The sequence below is a fragment of the Arvicanthis niloticus genome, chromosome 6, assembly GCF_011762505.2.
Source record: "Arvicanthis niloticus isolate mArvNil1 chromosome 6, mArvNil1.pat.X, whole genome shotgun sequence".
Classification (NCBI taxonomy): Eukaryota; Metazoa; Chordata; class Mammalia; order Rodentia; family Muridae; genus Arvicanthis; species Arvicanthis niloticus.
In genome coordinates, this window is record NC_047663.1 from 60,631,145 (window position 1) to 60,652,920 (window position 21,776).

A 21,776-nucleotide genomic window follows, 5' to 3' on the forward strand; every position below is an offset into this window, starting at 1 on the left:
CCTACTGGGGTTCTGTACTCTCACAGACACACCAAGGCCCTGCTCCCAAACTATGTGGGCTGACTCTCCCCATGGTCCACCTATACCTGAAGTTCCACTCCAGTCTTCTGACTTGGGCATGAGCACATGAGCCTTCCTAGCCAGGAGTAACCCTCCAGAGGACTGTGGCTAGGGACCTGTGTTTGTCAAGCTAGGAGAAGCAGCCACTAGATCCTGATGGCCTCATAGAGTGGTGTATGAACACAGGTCCTTTAAGATGTTGTCCTGAATCCACCAGTGCCTAAGATGACACACATCCCTGCTTATAGGAGGACGAGACCTGTGGAAGACTCCCAGTCCACATTCAAGAAGCACAGGGCCACACTGACCTAGCATGAGCTTTATACAAAGCCACACCCTCAGAGCCTTCTTGTAGGCACCACTACCTGTCCTGCGCATCAGCTGGCTTTGAGTAAGTGCTGGGAGCTCTCCGGGCACATTCCCTCATCTGTAAGTTCAAATAGCAATGCAAACAATGTGGAACCTGCCTCCTCATAACCAGTCATCCATCAATCATCACTTGGATGATGGTGAGTCAGGTTGCCTCGACAGGGGGGCTAGCCTGGGTGGCCATTGAATGAAGCACCTCAGCAGAGCACCTTAGGAGCACCTGTGTCCTCCTGTGAACTATGGCCAAGTGTGAAGCCTCCAGCGCCTGGCTATATTGTCCAAGCATGGTCCCAAAGTAAGGATTCCACCAAGGCCTCTACAACTCCCCCAAGAAAGAGCAGGCTTGTCACAGTCAGTCTCACACAGGTTTTTTGTTTTGGGTTTTTTTTTTTTTTTTTTGGTTTGTTTTTTAATTAAAACAGCAATAGGTTCCTGCCCAGGAAAAGGCTAGAATAGGCAGGCCTTTCTTCACAAAAATATATTTTCTTCTTCTTCTTCTTTTTTTTTTTTTTTAAAAACACCACCAAAGTAAACCTATTAGCTTCCATGTGCTGGTCACACCTGGAGAGTTGGTACAGCTCCCTCATGGCCTTGAGCAAAGAGCTTGAGCCATCCTGCAAACTCCGGTCTGAGCACTGGGCAGCTGTGAGCCTCCTAGTACCCAGGGTTAAGTGATCAGCTCCAAACCATGCAAGAAAAACCAGCAACACCCACAAAGCAAAAGGCAACAGGGATAATAGTTCAAAAAGAAAGGTAGATACCACCAAAGGTGGTGACCAGGGGCTATCTGAGGGCAGTGTGCCCTTCAGAGACCATTGGCCAGTGCTGGGTGAAGTCAGAAAGGCAGATGCCACCAGAGGTGGTGACCAGGAGCTATCTGAGGGCAGTGTGCCCCTCAGAGACCATTGGCCAGTGCTGGGTGAAGGCCTTGGGGAGCTCAACACATCTCTCAGGAAAGTCTTAGGGGATTCACATGGCTCATCCCCATAGCGTGTCCTCAGCACCTGAGACAGGATAGAGACGTCCCTGATCCAGGCCACAGTGTAGAAAGTCCATTCATTCAGTGATTTAAAATATATATACAACCTGGATGGCATCCAGGACAGTACCAAGGCTATGGCCTGTCCACACAGGCACCGGCTGCCTGCTCTTCAAGAAGCAACAACATTTGCTGAGGTACAAAGGCCCCTCAAAATTCATCCCTTGGGTAGAGGCCTGAGACCCTGGGAACAGCAACAGCAGAGGCACTGTGGGGCACATATAGCCTGGCTGGGAGCCCCTGAGGTCTGATTCTTTGGCACTTGGGACAGCTAGTTGCAGAGACAGACAGGAACAACCCCCTTAATTTCTCGAATGCCCAGGACCAGAATGGCAGTAGCTTATGGCTGTAGGTAGGTGCTGCTCCAGCACAGGTGTATGGATGCTGGCAGACTAGTGGGGTCCCAGGCCAGTCCCTATGAATCCTCTCCCAGGATCTCCTTCACAAAGGCAGCAATGTCCGTCTTCTTAGTTTTGTGCAGGGTGAAGAACGGGTGTTCCTGGTAGGAAAGAGAGGTACAGTTTCTGGGGGTGAAGGGGTACAAAAGAAAGTATAAAGGAGAGACTCTCTCATTTCATGCTCCTACCTGGCCAACTCCTGCTAATCCTTCTAGGACCACTGCTCCTAGAAGCCCTCCAAAGCCATCAAAGCTTGTGGTTCTGCCTCATCCTCCTGCAGTGCTCCTCCCACCACACACACATCTCTTTCCTCAATGGTACCAGACCTCTGCCCTACCAGACCCTCTACCCTTCCTTCATCAGCAAAGAGCCCATATCCATCCTTCCAGGCTCAGTTCAAATGGCATCTCCTCTAGGAAGCCTTCCCCGATGCCACAATGACTCCTGTGCCCCACTGCCACAGCCCTGTGCACCTTTCCACAAGGTCTGGGGTGCACTCGTGAGCAAAGGTGCAACTGCACAGGCGCATGCAGGAGCCAGGCAGAAGAGCTAGCCTCCACCCTGGGATGCAACCCTCTCCCTACAGTCCCAGACAGCCCCACCCAGCCACTACACAGCACGGGAGATAGGGCAGCCACTTCCCATGCACACTCACCATCAGCTCCAGGTAGCTCATGCGCTCCGCAGGGTTCTTCCTTAGGCTAGGAAAGAGGGCAGTGAAGCCAGGCTCACACGGAGGAAGTGAATCTAGACAGGCTGGGCTTGCCCCCATTAAGCAGCAGACTCCTGGGGCTCAGAGAAGGAGCGAACTGTCTGGGGGTCTTGCAAAGTGGCTTTGGGTCCATGGGTACTAACTATAATCTTGGGACAACTTTCCCTTCCTCTTAGAATCCAGTTGTCTCTATAGTACTCCAGGCTGGGTCCATGGCACAACCCTGACATGCTCTGCCTAAACCATACACTAGGTTATCCTTTATCAGAAGGAAAGACTCCAGTCAGTGGTTCTGGAGCATGAATTCCAATCAAAAAGAGTCAAACTAATCAACGACTTTGTTATTGGCCTCATGGGCCTGCAGTTTTTCTTGTTTTTGTTTTTGTTTTGTTTTTGTTTTATTTGTTTGTTTGTTTGTTTGTTTTTTCTTCATTGAGAGGCTTTGACTTGTTCTCTGAGAATCTCTGGGCCAACACATACAAACATTGGTTTGCTCTCACTGGTTTCTTAAAAATGTATTTTCTTAAGCTCTTTTGTAATCCAAGAGTTATTTATATGAATCTACTTTTAATTTTCCATGCTGTTATTTAAGCATGGTTAGAGAGCTTGGTCTTTATAACTGCTATTCTTATTCTTTTGTAACTTCAAACATCTTTTTTTTCTTTTGTTTTGTGAGACAGGGTTTCTCTGTGTAGCCCTGGCTGTCCTGGAACTCACAGAGATTCTCCTTCCTCTGCCTCCCAGGTGCTAGGATTATAGATGTGCACCATTACTGCCTGGCTTAAAAACATAACATTTATAAAGCGTCTATGAACATTCCATAATTCGGTAAAAAACTTCTAGATACCAAAAAAGCAACTTCATTATGCATTTTAATCTTCTATAACATATATTATCAGACACACACACGCACACGCACTCCACTCTTTGGGTCTACCTGATTCATCCTTTTCTGCAAAGGCAAAACTAAAAGCTACTACTGGGACCCAGGTTTTACTTCTGCTGGAGCTAACTTTACCTCCTGCCTTCTAATACCACGTGGCTCGAGGGTTAACTTGCTGCAGGAGGAGGGGACAAAGCCCAGACACTTACCACTGGCTAGTGAAGTCCACAAACTCAGGGGAGAACTGGTCTGCTGGGAGCTGTGGGGATGGCTCCTCCACCACCTGCTTCAACTGCTGGAACGGTGTCCCCCAAGACTCGTAAGGGAATCGCAGAATGGCCATCTCAATCTGAAATAGAGACAGCAGAGCCAGCAGGCTCATTTGGTACCCAGAAGCATGAAGTAGAAATCTACCCATCCATCCCCAACAACCCAGGCCAGGCCAGTGGTGCTGCTGACACTGACTGCTCTCATCCGAGCAGCAGCCAAGTACTGGAGCGCCTCTGACTGGACTGGCAAACCTAGCTCAGGCTAAGGCTAGCCCTGGGCTGGGTTTGACCAGTACTGTTTGGTTTTTTTTTTTCAAGCACTCGTAAATTGGATGATTTTATCTAACAACTTGGGTTCCAGATAGAATGTCAATCATGAGGAGTGGCAGTCACATACACCTTCCCATGAGGCAGCAGTCAGCAAAGTACCTCACTGAGTCAATTCCTAAGCCCCTATTGGCCCCAGCTACTTCCTCTTCAGTACCTCCCCAACACAAACTTCATTATCCAGGGCCACCTATCCAGCTGTTGTTTTTACTAGTTAGGCCAACAGGGAGTGGCAGACTCCTGCATGGATACCTCCTGACTGGTGCAGCAGAAGGCCTTGGTGACAGGCTGTAACCACCGTAAGGAACAGAGGAGACACCTCTATAGCAAATGCAACTGGACCCACGTAAAGCACTAGTAACTAAGCTGAGAAGGGGCTTTCCCGTCAGTCTCCATGCCTTTCCAGCCAACATGGGAACTGCACTGGTAGGAAGACAGTGTGTGTCACATGTGTGCCTGCCCACAGGACAGAATTGCACTCAGCATTTCCAGAATCTACTATGGGACTTTTCTGCAGACAATAAAGCTCAGTAGCACCCATATACCTAACCCAAAGGCACCAGAGCCTGGACTGCAAACATCTTGTCTTCTTTGGTTTTTTGAGACAGGGTTTCTCTTTGTAGCTCTAGCTATTCTGGAGCTGTCTCTGTAGACAAGGCTGGCCTTGAACTCAGAGATCCACCTGCCTCTGCCTCTTTAATCTGCTGAGATTAAAGGTATACATTACCATTGCCCATTCTGATGATCTTTTTTTAAAAAGAGTTTAAAAAAATAATAAACAAAAACTACCTCAATACAAAGACAGTTTACCTATCACAAGACCATCCCTGGGAGCCAGCCTCCTATAATGGATGAGTGTTGGGGAGAGCAGTGGGGATGGTGACACCATTCAGGTCCTTCTTGGCTCAGAACCTTCCTGAGTGTGACCTGTCTGCGCAAGGTAACTCCCTTGTGTTCCAAGACACAGAAAATGTGTGTGCTCAGAGCTCCCAAGGCCAGAGCCCACCAAGAAGGATGCACTGAACCATGCCCGCCATTGCTCCCTGGGACGGCAGCATCTTAAGTGGAAATGTTAGGCCAAGGACACACGTGAGCAGTGGACCTGGAGGGAGAGGTTCTAGAAGACAGTCCAAGCCTTGCTCCTGTTTCTAGGGCCTGAAAACCCTACTGTAAAACTCTGGCCCCAGCCTTCAAGATAAAGCCTCTTTAAAAATAACAAAATGTTTACCTGACAGTCATGAGATCAATCATGGGTACTTGAACAGTCTCAAAACAACTAGACAGGAAGAACAGCATATCTTGGTAACTGTGACTCCTGACGGTCAGAATGTCCCTGTCTGTTAAATGTCTTTGCGACTGAAGATAGACTATTCTCCCCATATCATTTTCTCACATGTGTGCAATATAGAAGTGTCCTCGTCTTCAAAGAATTCAACCTCATTGTAACACTGTGCTGGCTAGTTTTGTGTCAACTCTACACAAGTTAAAGTCATTTGGGAAAAGGGAACCTCAACTGAAAAAAGGCCCCCACCGGACTGGCCTGTGGGCAAGCCTGTGCACTTTTTTGAGTGATTGATGTAGGATACCCCAGCTCTCCATAGGCATTCAACTCAACCTCTGAGCTGGTGGTCTTGGGTAATATAACAAAGCAAGCTGAGCAAGCCAGGAAGTAGCATTCTTCATGGTTTCTGCTTCAGTTCCTGCCTTAGAGTTCCTGCCCAGACTTCCCTTAGTAAAGGTATATAACTTGAAAGTTGTAAGCCAAAATAAACCCTTTCCTCCCCAAGCCCCTTTTGGTTATTGTGTTTTATCACATCAATAGGTGAATTAGAGCTTTCTGTCAGGCAGTTCTAGAAGACACGGGTCTATCTAGATTTTTCTGACCAACTCAATTCTAATGCTCTGGGCCCTTCTCCTCCCTCCAAACCAAAGGTCCTTTCAGCTTCCACAAGCCAGGATCCAGAGCCTCATCCTACTGGACCTGGAGAAACACAAAAGAAACCTACAGCAATGGGCTCCTGTTTGGTGGGGTTGAGGGAGGGAGTAGGGGCAACCAGGTGCTTTTTTTTTTTTTTTTTTTTTAGTGTTGGGATGAATATTGAGACAGGGTCTCAAATTCACTATGAAGCTGAGGATACCCTTGAACACCTAGAATCCCATTACAAAAGGATGCTACCAAAGAAATCATATCACAGGAGGGTGCCACTATACCTAGCTAAGAGTTTACCTTCTTGATTTGGAAATTACTTCTTGATTTGGACATGACAACAACTAAACTTAGCATTGGCTGGGATTTCCTGATCTACACCAGTGACTCTAGGGAAAAGGCTGACATCACAGAATACAGAGAAGATCATGATGATCAGGAAAGGAGTCCTACAACTCACAGATATCCTCTTATTCAAATAGGCATGTTTGATGGAGCCCACAGACTCTGTACAGACATGCTCCCACCCCAACAGACCAGCAAGTGCTGAGCCCAGCCCCTGACAGTACCATGGTGATGCCGAGGCTCCAGACATCAGACTTGACATTGTAGCCCTTCTGATTCAGCTCAGGGTTGATCCTCTCAGGCTGCAAGAGAGACCAGAAGGCTTGAACACCCAACAAGGCTCCCTCAATTAAACCTTTTCTCTTCTACTTCAAAACAGACTGCCATTAGGTTCTCCTGCTTGCATGATATAGGCCATCAAGAGCCAGAGTCAACCCCCGCCTTCCCAGCAGACCACCAGTCTTAAGGATCCCTGTCTTCCTAACACTAGAGAGCACAAGTTCATCCCAACAGGAATCACGGAGTATAGGGAAATGCTGGCAGGGTCCCTAAGAACGGAGGTACAGCTGGAAAAGTCCAGCCCACTGCACAGAGGCAAAATCTTGTCCTGTCCTCCTTCGTGCGGGCATGCCCCTACTCACGGCCATGTAAGGCTTGCAGCCAGCATCCATCGTCTTTGCCACAGAGTCCACCAGGTAGCCACTGATGCCAAAGTCGCACATCTTCACGTGCCCCTCCTTGTTGATGAGGACATTGGATGGCTTCACATCTACAAATAGAGCATGATTTTCTCAGTTCATGCCAAATGGGATGCTGCCTTCTCCAGTGCCCTGTGGGCCAGCAGCAGGCTACCCAGTGCCCCAGGGATTAGACAAGGAAACAGAGGCAGTGAGATCTGCAGCACCGGGTCCCATCATTAGGCTAGATGACAAATCAAACTGTACTTCAGCCTATCCCAACCAAAGGGAAACATCAGCGCTCTGGAATATCTACATTAAGGCTACCCAAGCACGCCTCCTGCCATGGACACAAAGCCAGCAAGCAGAGGTGTGGGTGAACCACAGTGGAGTGAAGGTGTATGATGGGTCTCTATGCATGCAAATGAGGAGCCCCACCCATCCCCTGCCTCACAGGAGGCAGGAACCTCTAAGCAAAGGGCCACGTGGATGTGTAAAAGACAAAGATGCCCAGAAAAAGACAGGAAGGTTCCATGCCAGAGAGCCAACAGTGATGACCTGAGGACAGAATGGGATGGGCGCTGAGCATCAAAGCCCACTCAGCCTCCTTTGTTCTCTAGGTACTGTGCAACCAAGTCAACAGGAGGCTGATATTTCAGTACAGCCCTGGAGGGGAAAGCCCGACCAGTGGCCACAGGGGCAAAGGAATCCCAGAAGAGCTTATGATGGCTTTGTGTGGGGTAAGGGAGCTTGTGGCAGATTCCTAGAGTGACATGCCACAACCCAGGCGTTTCACAGCACATGAAATGTACATGCGAACGAGAAGTGGGCCACGGAGCCCAGAAAAGCAGGGATCCACTTAGCTCCTCCTATTCAGAGCACAGCAGAGCCAAAGGCACAAAGGCAGAAAGTGACCTATGCCCCACCAGGTATATCGCAGTCTGTCCCTGCCTGAGCTTCAGTGGTTGATGGAGGACACTGACCTCTGTGGATCACAGACAGCTTGCTGTGCAGGTGTTCCAGGGCCCGCACGATCTGAATGGGGTGGGAGAGGCAGGACTGTTATTATTCCAGGTAACAGCAATGACAACAAAGCAGTAGAGCCCCATCTCCTCTAAACATATCCCAGCTCCCGTCACCCAGCTCCTGCCCACACCCAGATCTGCCTACCATGCTGGCTGTCCTAGACAAACACATCAGCTTCCTGCCTTCCTCCTACTCCACAAATCCCAAGCAATGCCTCCTAAGGGCTATCACCAAGACCTCCCAGGACCCCCTCCCCAAGTTTCTCTCCCCCAGGAACCACCTCTGATGATTAGCAAAAAAAAAAAAAAAAAAAAAAAAAACCCTGAGGCATGGGATGGTTTAAATGTTTCTAGGTACAAACAGGATTAAAGGGGCATCCTTGATTCCACTGCCCACCCTGTAGCAATGCTCAAACCAGAGTTGCTGCCCTCCTCTAGAAACAGTAGGCTCAAAAAGCAAGCATCTCCCCAAAGCGGCCTAGACCTCCAATAGCCGTGATGGGGCATCTTAGTACAAGGCAGTGGGAAATACTGAGCTCCTTTCTTCAAAGTAAGCGGGAATGTGAGAGCCCCAGTCGTGGGCTTGGAACCAGGGAAGAGCCCAGCCTGAGGAGCCTCATCCCTGGGGTCTCTTCAGTAAGGTACTGCTCTCAGGCTTCAGAAGTACTAAGCCTTAGAGGGGACAGCAGCTCTGCCAAGAGTCAGTCACACAGCAGGCTGTGTGCATACTGGGTAGGGCAAGGCCACTCACAGACACAGCAATCTCCCCCAGAATGTCTTCCGGAATTTTCATGTTCTTCTCCAGCACCTTCCGGTAGAACTTATCCAGGGAAGTGTCCATGAGCTCCATGCAGATCCACACATCCCCCTGTGAGAACATCCAGTGCTTAGCTTGTCCACCAGTGCTGCCCAGCCCTGAACAGTCTTCAGGCTCCCAGTGGCTTCCCCAGCCCTGATCGTAACAGTCTAGCCTTGAGCACCAGTTTCAGCCTCTACCTGGGAAGAGACATGATGAACTTTCTCACCCCTCACCACTGCCATCTGCCTTTCTGACACCTCACCATGTAGTTCAAGCCCCCCAGCCCTATGTCCCCAGCCCTGTGGCCCAGTGCAACAGTGTCCCAGGGAAGCAGCTGCATGTGTTCTGAGACTTTCAAATCAGGACATAAAAGGACAAGAGCAAAATTTCTTCACTGGCAAATCACCTCTCTTCTTCCCAGCAAACCTGCACAGCCTTGAGACGGCCTCCAGAAGAGGCGGCTCAGCCTAAGACTTCCTGAGCTCAGACTTGGCTGACACTTGCACAAGGTGCTCAGCCCACCACATGGGATGCATAAAGTGGGGTCTGAGCCACCACTGGGACTTCAGAGGAGCCCAAAGGAAAGCCAGGACAGAGAAACATCATGGACCACTCAAGAGCTCCAAAATGACAGGTCACCATGGGAAGTCACTGCTCCATCCTGACTCTGGTGCTCACTTCACGCTGTGCTTCCAGCTGGCTCAGATGGCAGCTCTATGCTCCTGATCTTAGACCTTACACCTTGATTCACCCTGCTTTTCTCTACCCCAACAGACATCTAGAATCTAGCCCAGATCCTCACCCCTCCAGGGCTTCTCCCCTGGGGGCTTCCCCTGAATCGCCACTACGGGACCAGCAGAAAGCAAATAACCACAAACACAAATCTCAGCTGCCACGGAGCTCCAGGGCCCTGACTACAACCTGAAGAGAACTGCTCAGACACCTACTTCATCTTCAGACAAGGAATCTGAGGCACAGACTTGGCCAGGAACAGGAAAGCCTGCCCCTCAAGAACCCAGCTAATTTCATCAGGTGGCAGAGTGCTCCCCATTCCTTGGGTATAGCTCCCCTATACTCAAGGTCCTGGGAACTCTACATGACAGGAGTGGAATGGCAGCTGTGGACTGGCAAGAGGTGGGCAGAGACAGAGCCTACCTCTCTGAAGAGGGCCCCATAGAAGGTGACAGTGTAGAAGCAGTCGACCGTGCGCATGTTGATGTCTAGGTCCATGAGCAGACGTTTCTGCTCCTGTGAGTTCACGGTGGCCCGGATGCGCTGTGGGAGAGCCACATGTCAAGGCCACATCTAGGCTGCTTCCCCTTACCCAGTCCACAAGGGACAGGAACCTTGGGGAAATCCATGGCCCTGACTTGTCTGAGTTCTGCCTCAACACTGATGATGAGGGTGAGGGACAGAGCCACAGGTAGGCAGTAACCCTGAAGCTCAGACAATGCCTCCCCTAGTGCTACTTCAGGTAGGGTGAAGCCCTGCTTACCTTGACAGCCATAATGGTACCACTCTGAGCATGCCGCACCTTCTCCACCACCCCATAGGCTCCACGGCCCAGCTCTGAGATGGTCACCAAGTCATCAGCCTCCACTTCGAAGTTCTTAAGAGGCAAAAGGGAGAGGTGACTGGTGATCATCAAGCCAGAGACTGGCTCTTGTCCCTCACCCCGAAAGAAGCAGAGAACCAGCTAGTCAGATTTGAGCTCGAAGCTGCTATATGCCGTGCTGTGTGACCCTGCGGAAAGAACTTAGCCAATCTGACCCTGCCAGTGATCGCTATAAAATGAGTGCAAAACCAAAAACTTGGAGATGTTGGGAGAAGTCTTCTAACACATCTCAGCAAAGGGAGCTATTAGTCAATCATCTACTGAACCTTTGTGGGAGTTCCCTCCCCTGAGTGAAAGACATGGGATTACACAACCAGACTAACAGAACACCAGGCAGTGACAGGGACTGGGGAGGGAGGATCTTCCAAGAAGAGGCTCCCAGCATACTCTGCCCTGTACATCCCCAAATCAGGCTTCTCAATAGTAGGTCTTCCAAGGCACTCAGGGGTATGTACAATATGGAGTCTAGGGTCTGACCTGGGGTCTGGAGAGCCCAGGAGCCTGCATGTCCCACATGTTGTTGCCAAGTGATACAGAAATCATGTGGGATCCATAGCCCACACTCTGAAGTAGGCAGTGTGGCAGCTCTGAGCTCCCCACACCCTTATAAGGCAAGTGGAATGTACTTCTTCCAGATAGGAGATCTAAGGGCAGGTAGCCCAGGGCCACAACCACCAGCAAGTAAGAGATAAGTTCCTCCCCAGAGCCCAGCTCTGTCTACCACCCATAGCCGCCTCTCAGTGGCCCTATAGGATAAAGTAGGAGGCCTCTCTTGGTGTCTAGTCACCACCTACTCTGTCTCCGATAGTGATGAAGGTCCGGGAGTCCAGGTTCCGGGGGGGTCTGTGGAGAAATCAGATCCATAAGCTTCTCTGAGAGAAGGAACAATAGGGGGTAGAGGGTGAACTATGCTGGCCATGGGGGCAGCTTACACAGCCCCCTCAGTTCATTGATTATTGAGCAGCTACTAGGTAGAAGTGTGATTGTGCAGCTGCCAGGCAGCCCTGACAGAGACCCAAAGACAAGGACTGGGAAAGCATGGGCAAACAGCCAATGCTCCTGAGTCCCACTGGAGCCACCTAGGACAGGATGAGAAGAGACTGCTCTCTCGCCCACCTCTGACCCCCATATGCCTGCTTCTTACTCACACCCCTGGCCTCCACCAGGAGGCCTCTCCAAGTCTCAACAGAGTGAGAAACTTAAGGCAGACTCACGTGGGATTGGACACAGGTGGCTTGGACACACAGTTTATCCGTAAATCCTTTTTCCTTTTGGATTTTCCTGAAGTGGAGAAAAGACAGAGATCTGGTCAATGTTTAGTCCTAGGCTGGGCAAAGCTACTCAGGCCCCTAGTCCTCACTACCTGACCCTCCCTTCCCCAGCCCCCTCCCCACACACATACATGTCTGAGTGTGATCAGTGCCCAGAAGAGCCTCAGGGCTGGGGACCAGGTTCAGTCCTTCTCTTCCCACAATAGCAAAGCCGAGCCCCACCCTCCTGGGAGCTGCCCTGCAGCTGGGAGGCACCAGACAGCTGTGCCTACAGCACACACACACATACACACACACATACACACACACATACACACACACTCATGCTCAGCTATGCATGAGTCTCCAGGCCTCTTACTGCCAGGAATGGAATGTTGTCTGCCCAGTACCAGTGTTCCCAACCACACAAAAGCGCATGCCCTACGTCTCTTGTTATGGGCTGAGCTGTGTCTTTCAAAACTTATACGCTGAAAAGTCTTGACCCCCAGTACCCAAGAATGTGACCTTATTTGGAGAATGGGGTTTTCGCAGCTACTTAAATCAAAATGATATCATTAGGACTGGCCCTAATCCAGCAACAGAGCTGGAGAGTGTGTCTGCATGTGTGCATGTGCACACACATGTGCATGGGGGGAGAGGGGAATGAATCCTAGGTAAGAGCTCTCCCAGTCCCACTGGTATCCTTATAATAGAGGGAACAGGTACAGAAAAAGAAGGTAAGTGAGCCATGGGAGATGCCACCTCTTAGCCAAAGAGAGGCTTGAAAGCAAGTACAGGCAGAGCCAGCCTTCCTGTGTGGCCTATGAGAACTGCCTATCCGCCTCTCTGATTCCTGCTATGGAAGCCGCCTACTTTGTGGCTGTGGAACTTTTTGACAATAACTCTTGCCACACAGTGTCCTTCAACAAGGATCAAGCTTTGTGGGGGAGTACCTGAGACTGAGTTCTATTCCCTGCTCACCATATTTCCACACTCAGAGCCTCAATTTGCCCATTGGTCAAACCAGAGCATAGACACCCACTAGGGCAATGAGGACATGGCCTGGTGCACAACTGACATAAACTGCCCTAGGATTTCCACCTGCTACTTCTAGGACCACGTGGCTCAGCACCCACCACTGGCATCAAGCACTGACTCAGTCTCAGCTTCTCTAGGAAGCAGGGGCTCTGACCCCCACAAGGGGAGAAAACTTCATGGAGAAGCAGGATGAGAGAGGTAGACATGGCAAGTCTCCTCAGTGTCACACAGCAGAAAAGCAGTGACCAAGTGCCTACCCTTTCCAGAGGCTTCCACTGCATCCTGCAAACTGCTGTCAGCTCATTCTGGCCACCTAGCCCTATAGTCGGGAACTGCCCACCATACCTACCACCACCTGCCCTGGAGACCTTGGCTCCTGAAGCCACATCTAAACCAGTTTCTGGCAGATCCAGCCATAGCTATGCACAATATAAAGCTTGGAATGTGACTCAGGCAGTAAGGCCTGTGTATTCAGGCCAGCCCAGAGTGACTCTCAAAAGTACTGACCAGAAGACCAAGGTACAGCTGGGCTCACTGCAGACCCCTTGGTGGGGGTTCTCCCTGTGCTGGAAGGACAGGTCCTGAGTCTCATGCACTCGTGGGTCCGTCTTTGCCAGTCACCACCTCTGGCTACATGTGCTGGGGTCAAGGTAGACAGCTGCAAACACTAGTGCAAGCTATTTCTCTACACTTTGGCCTGCACTACCTAGATTTTATTTCTGATATGAGGCTTTCTGTAAGCAAAATATAAAATATTCTAGCTGGGCAGTGGTGGCACATGCCTTTAATCCCAGCACTTGGAAGGCAGAGGCAGGCGAATTTCTGAGTTTGAGGCGAGGCCAGCCTGGTCTACAGAGTGAGTTCCAGGACAGCCAGGAGTACACAGAGAAACCCTGTCTCAAAAAAACAAAATAAATAAATAAAATAAAATACACAACTCTGCTTAGAACATCTAGAGTCACAGTCTGAGCCCCAGCCCTGGCAAACCTGTCTAAGTAGGACCTGCTACCCACCCACATCACCTCCGCTTTCTGTTCTCATGTAGTAGATTTGGGAGTAGATCTCTTGCAGTAGATTGGGAGATATTTTAAGATATGCCCTTTGCCAGGCCTCAATTGCCCCATCTGTCAAAGGCATGCCCATACCTGCCTGTTGGACATGGTGGCAAGGTTCTCTTATTGTCCCAGGCTGGGCAGCACAGAACCAACTACCCTAACAAGGCCACCAGCCTATGTTAGGAGTGACCTGAGCTACTAGGGCAGCTATGCCAGCTGTCAGAGGGAATGGGAAAGGCTGCCATGGAGACAGCCCAGAAAGAAGCCTCGAGCCACCAACCACTGCTGCCACTATCCAATACCAGTGCCAGGGCTGGGCCCAGATGGTCAGGCAGCCTGGGGCTATCCAGGTGTGGCCCAAGGTGGTGACTGTCACCACAACAAACAGAGGCTCTTGGCCACCATGAGCAAACCACAGGCCTGCCAGGATCGCAGGGTCCTTTGTGCAGGCCAGCTCAGTACTAGGCATGAAAATAGCTCGCTCCAACATCACAGCAGTTCCTCAGGCAGAAAGTGGGGACACTGAGGCTGAGAGGGATTCAACCACTAACCTGAGGTTCCAGCCCTGATAATGAAGTACCTACCCAGAGATAGGGTGAACTTCTGGCCCCCTCTCCTGCCCTCACACCACTGTCCCCTCACACCTCCCTGGATGAACCACCTTGTTTCCCACCATATTTGCTTTGCATGTACCATTCTCTCTGCCCTTCAACCCCAAAAGGCTGGTACCTGACCCTGCACTTGATGCTGCAACTAAGTCCCCTTGTTGTCCCTGAGTCCTCCCAGCCTCTGCCATGGCTTCTCAGTTACTTTTCCAGACAGGCCACTCTGGAGCCAAGTGGCTGGGCTCAACCCTCACTCACTCAGCACCTTCCTTGTTCTACACTCTCAGACACATGATTACACCTCTCTGGGCACCAGAGCCTCAGTGTGATGTGAAGAGGAATGGCAGACCTCCCAGGACCCAGCAGTGCCTAACAGAGGATCAGGGGGCATGACTAAGGCCGCCACCCACACTACACCTCCTTCTCAGTTGCTCCATGAGGGAAAGTTTTTTACTGATCCACTGTACAGGTTGGTCAAAGTGGAGAGACGGCATGACAAAGGACATTGTGAACATCTGGGGGGGGGGGTATGGATGTGACCCTTAACAGACGCACTTGCTCTAACATCCATCCATCAGCAGGGATAGCCTGAGAGCAGGCCAGGGGAGGCAGTCACCATAAGTCAGTAAGTGCCATCCCATGGTTTCTAATGACTAAAATGACACCCATGCCTTGTTTATGATCCCTGCCCCATCACCAGAGCTTCATATGGCTCCTGGGCCTGGCAACTAAATTGGAAGCTACTACTGCCACTTAAGTGTCAGAAGCAAGATGTCCCATCTGCCCACTCAGCCAGCCATCTGCATGCTGCAGGCTTTCAGAGAACATGCTAGGCCATCCACAACTGAGCAGAATAATAAACTGAACACCAAAAAGAAGGGCAAGCTTTTCTGGTGAGCAGCTTCCCCTGAGTAGATAAAATGTGCCAGCTTTAAGGGCCTAGAAGTCAGGTAAGCACTTGAGGCAGGATAGGGTAACCATGGAATGACTGAGCCCTCTGAGTATGGCAGCAGGGCCAAGCACAGATGGAAAGGGGAAGAGGCTGTGGCTATCGAGGGCTATCGAGTACTGTGACCCAGTACTGTCCTCACACAACAAGAGTCCTCCTCCTCTGGCCAGACCTCACTAAGCCTTCATCCTGAGAGCTGTCAAAATGTTCATTTCCCTTCAGCTAAAAACTGTTCCTCTGATAGCCCACCCACTCCCACTCCCATGGCAATTCAGTGAGTTATCATGTGCCAAGCCAAAGTACTGACCCTTGGATCCCGGACACCACCATCTACATTCTTACTATGCCCAAACTCCGTTGCTAATATCCAGGGGCCTTTTCAGCCCTGTCCCCAAGGAGCCTGGCCTGTCACTGCACACTCACTGACTCAAGACAAACTCCTGAACTTGGTGTCATCTGCAGTGATGCAGGTGACTAAAGCCAAGGCTGTTCACATAGCCCCACAGGTGGACAACACACAGGTTGGGGCATCCAGAAAAACACTCACCCACATAGACTCTGAACTGTCCTAAACCAGCACCTCATCAACCAGCATACAGAACTTCCCTTTCACTGAGGTCCCAATACAAATGAAGCCAAAACCAAGAGAGAAGAGATACGGTGGTCCTAGCCATCTGAGTCCAGCTTCCTCCTCTTCTCATCCCAGGGATACCCTGTAGTCGACAGTGTGGAACAGCCTGGGCCTCTGTAGGACAGAGGGCTAAACATACTTTGGACACACCAAAGTTCAACTTTATTTATCTGTATATTTTAAGCCAGCATCACATAAGACCTCATTGTATAGTCTACAGCTGAGAAGGACATTGAATTTTTCATTTTGAGATACAGTCCCATGATGGCTCCTTCCTGCTAAGTGCAGAAATTAAAGGTGTATACACCACAGCTATGGAAGCACAACACTGAACTTCTGCTTCTCCTGCCTCCACCAACTGATTGCTAATAAGTGCAACCTTTAAAACTGGAGACAGAACTCAACTGGTAGATGCTTACCTAGTGTGCATGAGGCCCTGACTTGAACCCCCAGAGACCCTGAGTTTGATCCTCAACACCACATAAAACAGGGGGGGGGGGGCGCACATTTGTAATTAAGTCTCAAAAAGAAGAGAGAGAAAAACAGAGGGGGGGAGAGGAGAAAGATGAAGAGCAGTGCTGGGGAGATGGGGAGCAAAGGGAGAGGAAGGAAGTTGGGGGGAGGGGAAAGCAGGAGAGGGGATCAGAGCAGGCTTCACCATAGGCCCATACACGGTAGGAAGGTCTGGTTGAACTGCTCAGGGTCAGGACTAGCTGTGGGCACTGCTGGACAGAAGATCCTGAGAAGCCAGGGCAGCCCTGGACTCCAGCTCAGCCAAGGCACTACTACCATAACCCTGCAGGCAGGGAGAAGGATAGGGAGGGCTAGGAAGCTGCTGACTCTCCCAAGGCCAAGTACTGCTAGGCTTGTTGTCTATGTGCCCCAGTGGGTTAGGGCAAGCTGCCATTGTCTCTGCTCTTTACCTGCAATGGGGAAAAAAAAATCTCCAGGGGCTGCTGGGCACACAGATCTGACAGATATGGGCAACATGGAAAAACAACCAAGGGGAGGTGTGGGAGAATTCACACCTGAGTCCTGCTGCCCACTCACTCACTCACTCCCCAGGCTAGCACCAGGTCTGACATGGACGAAATTCTACCACCTGAGAAACTAGCCCAGGAGATTCTACCCTGAGGCTGGCCCTACACCTCCCAAGCTTCCCTCACCTATTCTTTCAATGCCACTGGTCAACAAAGCTGAGTGACATGGACAGATCTGCAGAAAGGACCAATCACCTCAGTGCTCTGCTTCCCTTCTTGATTTCCTCAGGGAGTTCGGGAAGCAATGGTAATTTACAGCTTAGGAAGCAGAGAAAGAGCTGAGAGCTTGGGGTTCTCAACCTGTGGGTCGAGACCCCTTTAGGGTCTATTCTTTCACAAGGGTTTCCTAAGACCATTGGAAACACACAGATATTTATATTACAATTCATAACAGTAGCAAAACTGCAGTTATGAAATAGCAATGGAAATAATTGTGTGGCGGGGGTCACCACAACATGAGGAGCTGTATTAAAGGGTAGCAGCATTAGGAAGATTGTCCTAGAGCCTGGCAAACTCTGGCTTTCTAACCAAAGAAGCTTTTTGTTACAAATTCTATGAGTATATCATCAGAAGCCATTTATTCACCTCCCAATAAGAACCAGCCACAATCCTAACAATTAAATAATGACAGATGCTATTTGTTTTGGAAACACTATCTCCCATCTTTATTACCACCCTGCAGGGGAGAGGTGCTTCCTCCCACTGCCCAGAAGAGGACTGAGAGTCAAAGAGGATATGCCATTTGCCTAGATGAGGAAGTAAGAGTCAGGATGGGATCCTAGGTCCATTATAACATAGCTGCAATGCCACTGGATAAAAGACCATCTGCATCCATACAGGCAAGGTTCCCGTACTCATTTTGCTGGGAGGAGGGGGACACTTCCGCTTCTTCTCTGAAAGATGCCCCATACTCACTGGACAGAAATCTATACAAAGTATCAAGAATGCACTAGATACAATTTGTTCAATGTTACATTGCAAAATGGGCAGAGCTGACTCCAGGCCGTTCAAGCTGGCTGACCCTGCAAAGCCACTGCTCCTAGCTTTCACCAGGACTGTTCCCTGGGCCAGGGGCAGTCAACAACAGCTGCCATCTACTCTCATGTGGTGAGCAAGAGGAAGCAAGAGTCGTTTACCTAACAGAGGAAGTTCCTGGACAGGACAGGAGGATCTGCCCAGAATCCCAGCTCAACTGAAGGTCCAGAGCAGACCACCTGTGGTGTCCTGCCCAGGGCCAGGGGCAGCCTACAGGTGGAGGTATGTAAGCCCCTGCCCGGCATTGCCCCTTTTAAGCTATAGGCAGTGACTGGCATGTCTGTGGTGAGTCAGCATCCAGCGCCTGCTGACTCACCCACCGGAAGCCTGGCTGCCTCTCCCCACACAGGCTGACTGGGAACTTTACTGCCTTCAGGCCCTGAGCCACAGGCTGGCTGATAGAGAGTTTCCTGTGCGTCACACCAGGACTGGGGGAAGTCCCCAAGGTGCCACCCTCTAGTCTTTCCAACTCCCAGGACAAGAGGAAAGCTATAACCATAGCAGACAGGACCAGGACAAGACATTCAGTGCTCCTTAGCCAATGACACCTCCAACAGAGTGCCAAAGGCCATCCCTGACAATATGTACAAGGACAAATATGACATGCAAACCCAGACCACCCTGACTACATGTGCCCCTGTACCAGCTGCCTTTGGCCTCAGATAGCAGCCAGTGCCCCACTAATGAGCAAGGAGACAGGAGAAGTCAACAAAGTTGTGGGACCTACATGCCTCACACGTGTGTCCTAGGCTTGAACACAAAGACCAGGTTGCCAGTGGGAAGTTCATAGATAAAGTTGCAGTCCCCACCAAAGGTCAGGTGCTACCACTCCCAGCTCTGTTCAAAGTCCTCAGCAAACAGGCTAGCAAGATGGCTCAGCAGGTAAAAGTACTTACTATCAAGCCGGATGATCTCAGTTCCATGCTCGAAACCCACATGGAAGGCTGATCCACATGTCTGAACTGAAAGAACAGATACTCACAAAGTATACTGGCCCCATACATGTGGCATGCATATGTGTGTGTGCCTGTGTGTGTGTGTGTGTGTGTGCCTGCGCGTGTATTCATATGTGTAATTTTTAATTTAAGTCTCCTGCAAAGGTGGAAAAGCGTTCCTGTCAGGATCCATATTGGTGTGACCTCACCAAGGTCTCCACTTTGCATCTGTTGCAGGGCCACACTCAAGGAAGCATCCACTGTAAAGACTGCGTGCACAATAGGTGGTCCTCTGCTTCAGCAGGCCTCATGCTCCAGTGAACATGGGGGTGATGGCCAGGGTACCAGTGTCCCACGGCTCCCCTAACTAAGCACCTCACATGGGAATGGGCTGGAAGGAGCCCTGGGGAGATCATAATAGAGTCCTGCTGTAGCTGTGCTCTGCCCTCATGGCTGTGCAGCCTCTGTTTATGGGCAAATGGGGTGATGAGTAATAAACAAAGCAATACACAGCATATAGCAAAAAGAAAAGAAAAAAACCTCTTAGAATTTTGGTGAATGGATATTGTCAGTCCTCCACTACAGCTATCTCCAGACCCCTAAAAGGCTACAGGGATCCTGGACCTTGGAGAGAGCCTCCACCCAATTACCTAACTTAAAATCTGCCTTATTTACACTGGCCCTCTCAGAGGAGAGGCCCAGAACGTCCAGTGCCAGGCCTCAAGTCACCAAGCACATGAAAGTCCACGATCTCCCTATACACTGCTTTGCAATGTCACTCGCAATGTCTCTACCGCCGCGCCCCCCCCCCCACCGTGATCTGCAACTGCAACTTTTATTTTAATGAGGCATCTCTTGCCTGGAAGAGCTGAAATGCCTCCAAAACAAACACCGCTTCCAAACCCTTCCTGAGTGGAGCAGCATCTAATTTCCTGGTTCTCGAGTTCCACGAGGTCTGCACTGCAAGTCCCTCCCCAGCCACCTCCCCCAATAAGTGCCTCCCTAGTTACTCACAGAAGTTGGGCAATGGTCAGGGATCTGGCCTCCCACTTATGTAAGATGCAATTACCCCGCCCACTAGGCTCCTGCACAGCCATGGAAGCCAGCTGCAGGGGACCCAAAAGGCCCCTGCCTGCTCAGGACAGCCTGCCCAGGACAAGAACTCCTGAGGTCGAGGTTTCCTAGGTCAGAAGGAGAGAAGGCCACCACTGCACAGCACCCTCTTGAGTGCGCGCCATCCCTGTTGTCCTCTGTACTCTGCAGCTGCCATGCAAAACTGGGCCCAGATCCCACAGGGCTGAGCCTTCTCAGCAGGGAAACTGGAAACACTCAAGGATGTGCAGCAACTATTTTCCCCTGGGACCTACTATGTGCTGGGTGCTATGCTGGGTTCTTGATCATCTCAGACATGCTTGCTTCAAACCACTCTATAGTCAATCTCACATCACACCCCAATGTCCATTTCATTAATAAGGCCTAGACATGTCCAGGAACTGGCCAAGTGAGGCAGTTCAAAATGCAGAGAGTCAACCCATTCACATCTATAGCTCCAGCTTGGAAATCTTTTCTGCAGTCCAACCTACTGAGACTCTGACATGTCAAAAACATCCTTCTCTCTTCCTGGAAAAAAAAAAAAAAAAGCATTCTGACCTCCAAATTTTGTCCCCCTCACTTCCCATGACAAATACTGCTGCTGCTGCTGCTGCTGCAGCCCACGCAGCACCACTGCCACCTCACAGAAATTTCCAGGAAAGACAGTTAGTTACTTGGAGAAGACAAGTCCAAGCCTTGTACCGTCAGCCCCTAGCTTGCTGCTAGCCCAAGGACCACACTGCAGATCTAAGAGCAGCAGACCAAGAAACACTAGGTGCAAGAATCGGTCAGCTCCTAAAACTCAGTGAGAAGATTGCAACTGAATCAACAAGTAGCAGGTAGCATGGGCTGAGCTGCGAAATGGAGACGCCAGGAAGTTCTACAGGTACAGCCTTAGAGAGGAGTGCAGGCGGTCAGTGTGCAGGCCAGCAAGGCATGGGGCAAAGGAGGATTTACAAGGATGGAAGGAGTTGGAAGAGAGGAGGAGTTCTGAATTCAAGAGTAGACAGGTTTCCGGCATTGGGAACACAGCCCTGGGGCCCAGAACAGAGTAAATTCCAGCCTGGACAAAATCCAAGAGCCTGGCCTGAGGGGGCTAATGCAGCCCAAAGACCCTCTAGCAAGGATCACTGAAAATCCTGGTTGAGTCCAGGATGAAGCCCGGAAGCCTAAAGCTCACGGTGAGGCTCCAGACTTGGAGCGGAGTAAGGAGAACAAGGTCCTGCCTGGTTGAAGTCCCACGGCCTAAGATCCGGATTTCAACGAGGTCCCGTGAGGTCCCGGGCTTCGGCTGGACCCAGTTCTGGGTTGCAGTGCAGATGCCTGTGCCCAGCTCGGAAGGGAGTCCAGGGTCACGGGCGGGCTCAAATTGAATGTGGCTCGGGCCGCGCAGTAGGGCGGGAGAGCCTACCTTTGGTCTGAGGCAAGCTGGCCGGTGGGCTCGCGGCGGGAGACTCCATGCTGCGGACCGTCGTGGCGGAGAGCACTAATCTAGAGGACAGCAGACTACACCGGGGCCGGGCGCGCTCATGGCTGCTGGTGTCTGGCAGCGGCGGCAGGCGATGGGCGACAGGCGACACAGACGCGACGGTTCCAAGCGTCCGAGGCGGGCGGCGCCACTGCCACACTGGGCAGCGCCGGACGCCTGCCGACGGCGCCACGCAGGCCCCGCCCATCGTACTGATTGGCCCGCCTGAAAAG

General features: G+C 50.8%; 1 protein-coding gene across 2 annotated transcripts; it reads right to left on the reverse strand.

Moving 5' to 3' along the window:
- Window positions 1–892: 892 nt before the first annotated feature.
- Map2k3 (mitogen-activated protein kinase kinase 3) lies at window positions 893–21,731 on the reverse strand. 2 transcript variants are annotated; one of them, XM_034505265.2, is made up of 13 exons: window positions 21,487–21,726; window positions 18,945–19,010; window positions 11,660–11,726; window positions 11,240–11,288; window positions 10,326–10,439; window positions 9,986–10,105; window positions 8,783–8,899; window positions 7,990–8,041; window positions 6,971–7,098; window positions 6,554–6,631; window positions 3,671–3,810; window positions 2,522–2,567; window positions 893–1,967 (listed from the first exon to the last, which is right to left on the reverse strand). In XM_034505265.2, the coding sequence occupies exons 1-13, from the start codon at window positions 21,533–21,535 to the stop codon at window positions 1,884–1,886; spliced, it is 1,110 nt and encodes a 369-aa protein (XP_034361156.1). In that variant the 5' UTR covers window positions 21,536–21,726; the 3' UTR covers window positions 893–1,883. The 2 variants fall into 2 exon arrangements, with proteins under 2 accessions (XP_034361156.1, XP_034361157.1); XM_034505266.2 differs by lacking the exon at window positions 18,945–19,010 and having other exon boundaries at window positions 21,487–21,731.
- Between the last annotated feature and the right edge of the window lie 45 nt (window positions 21,732–21,776).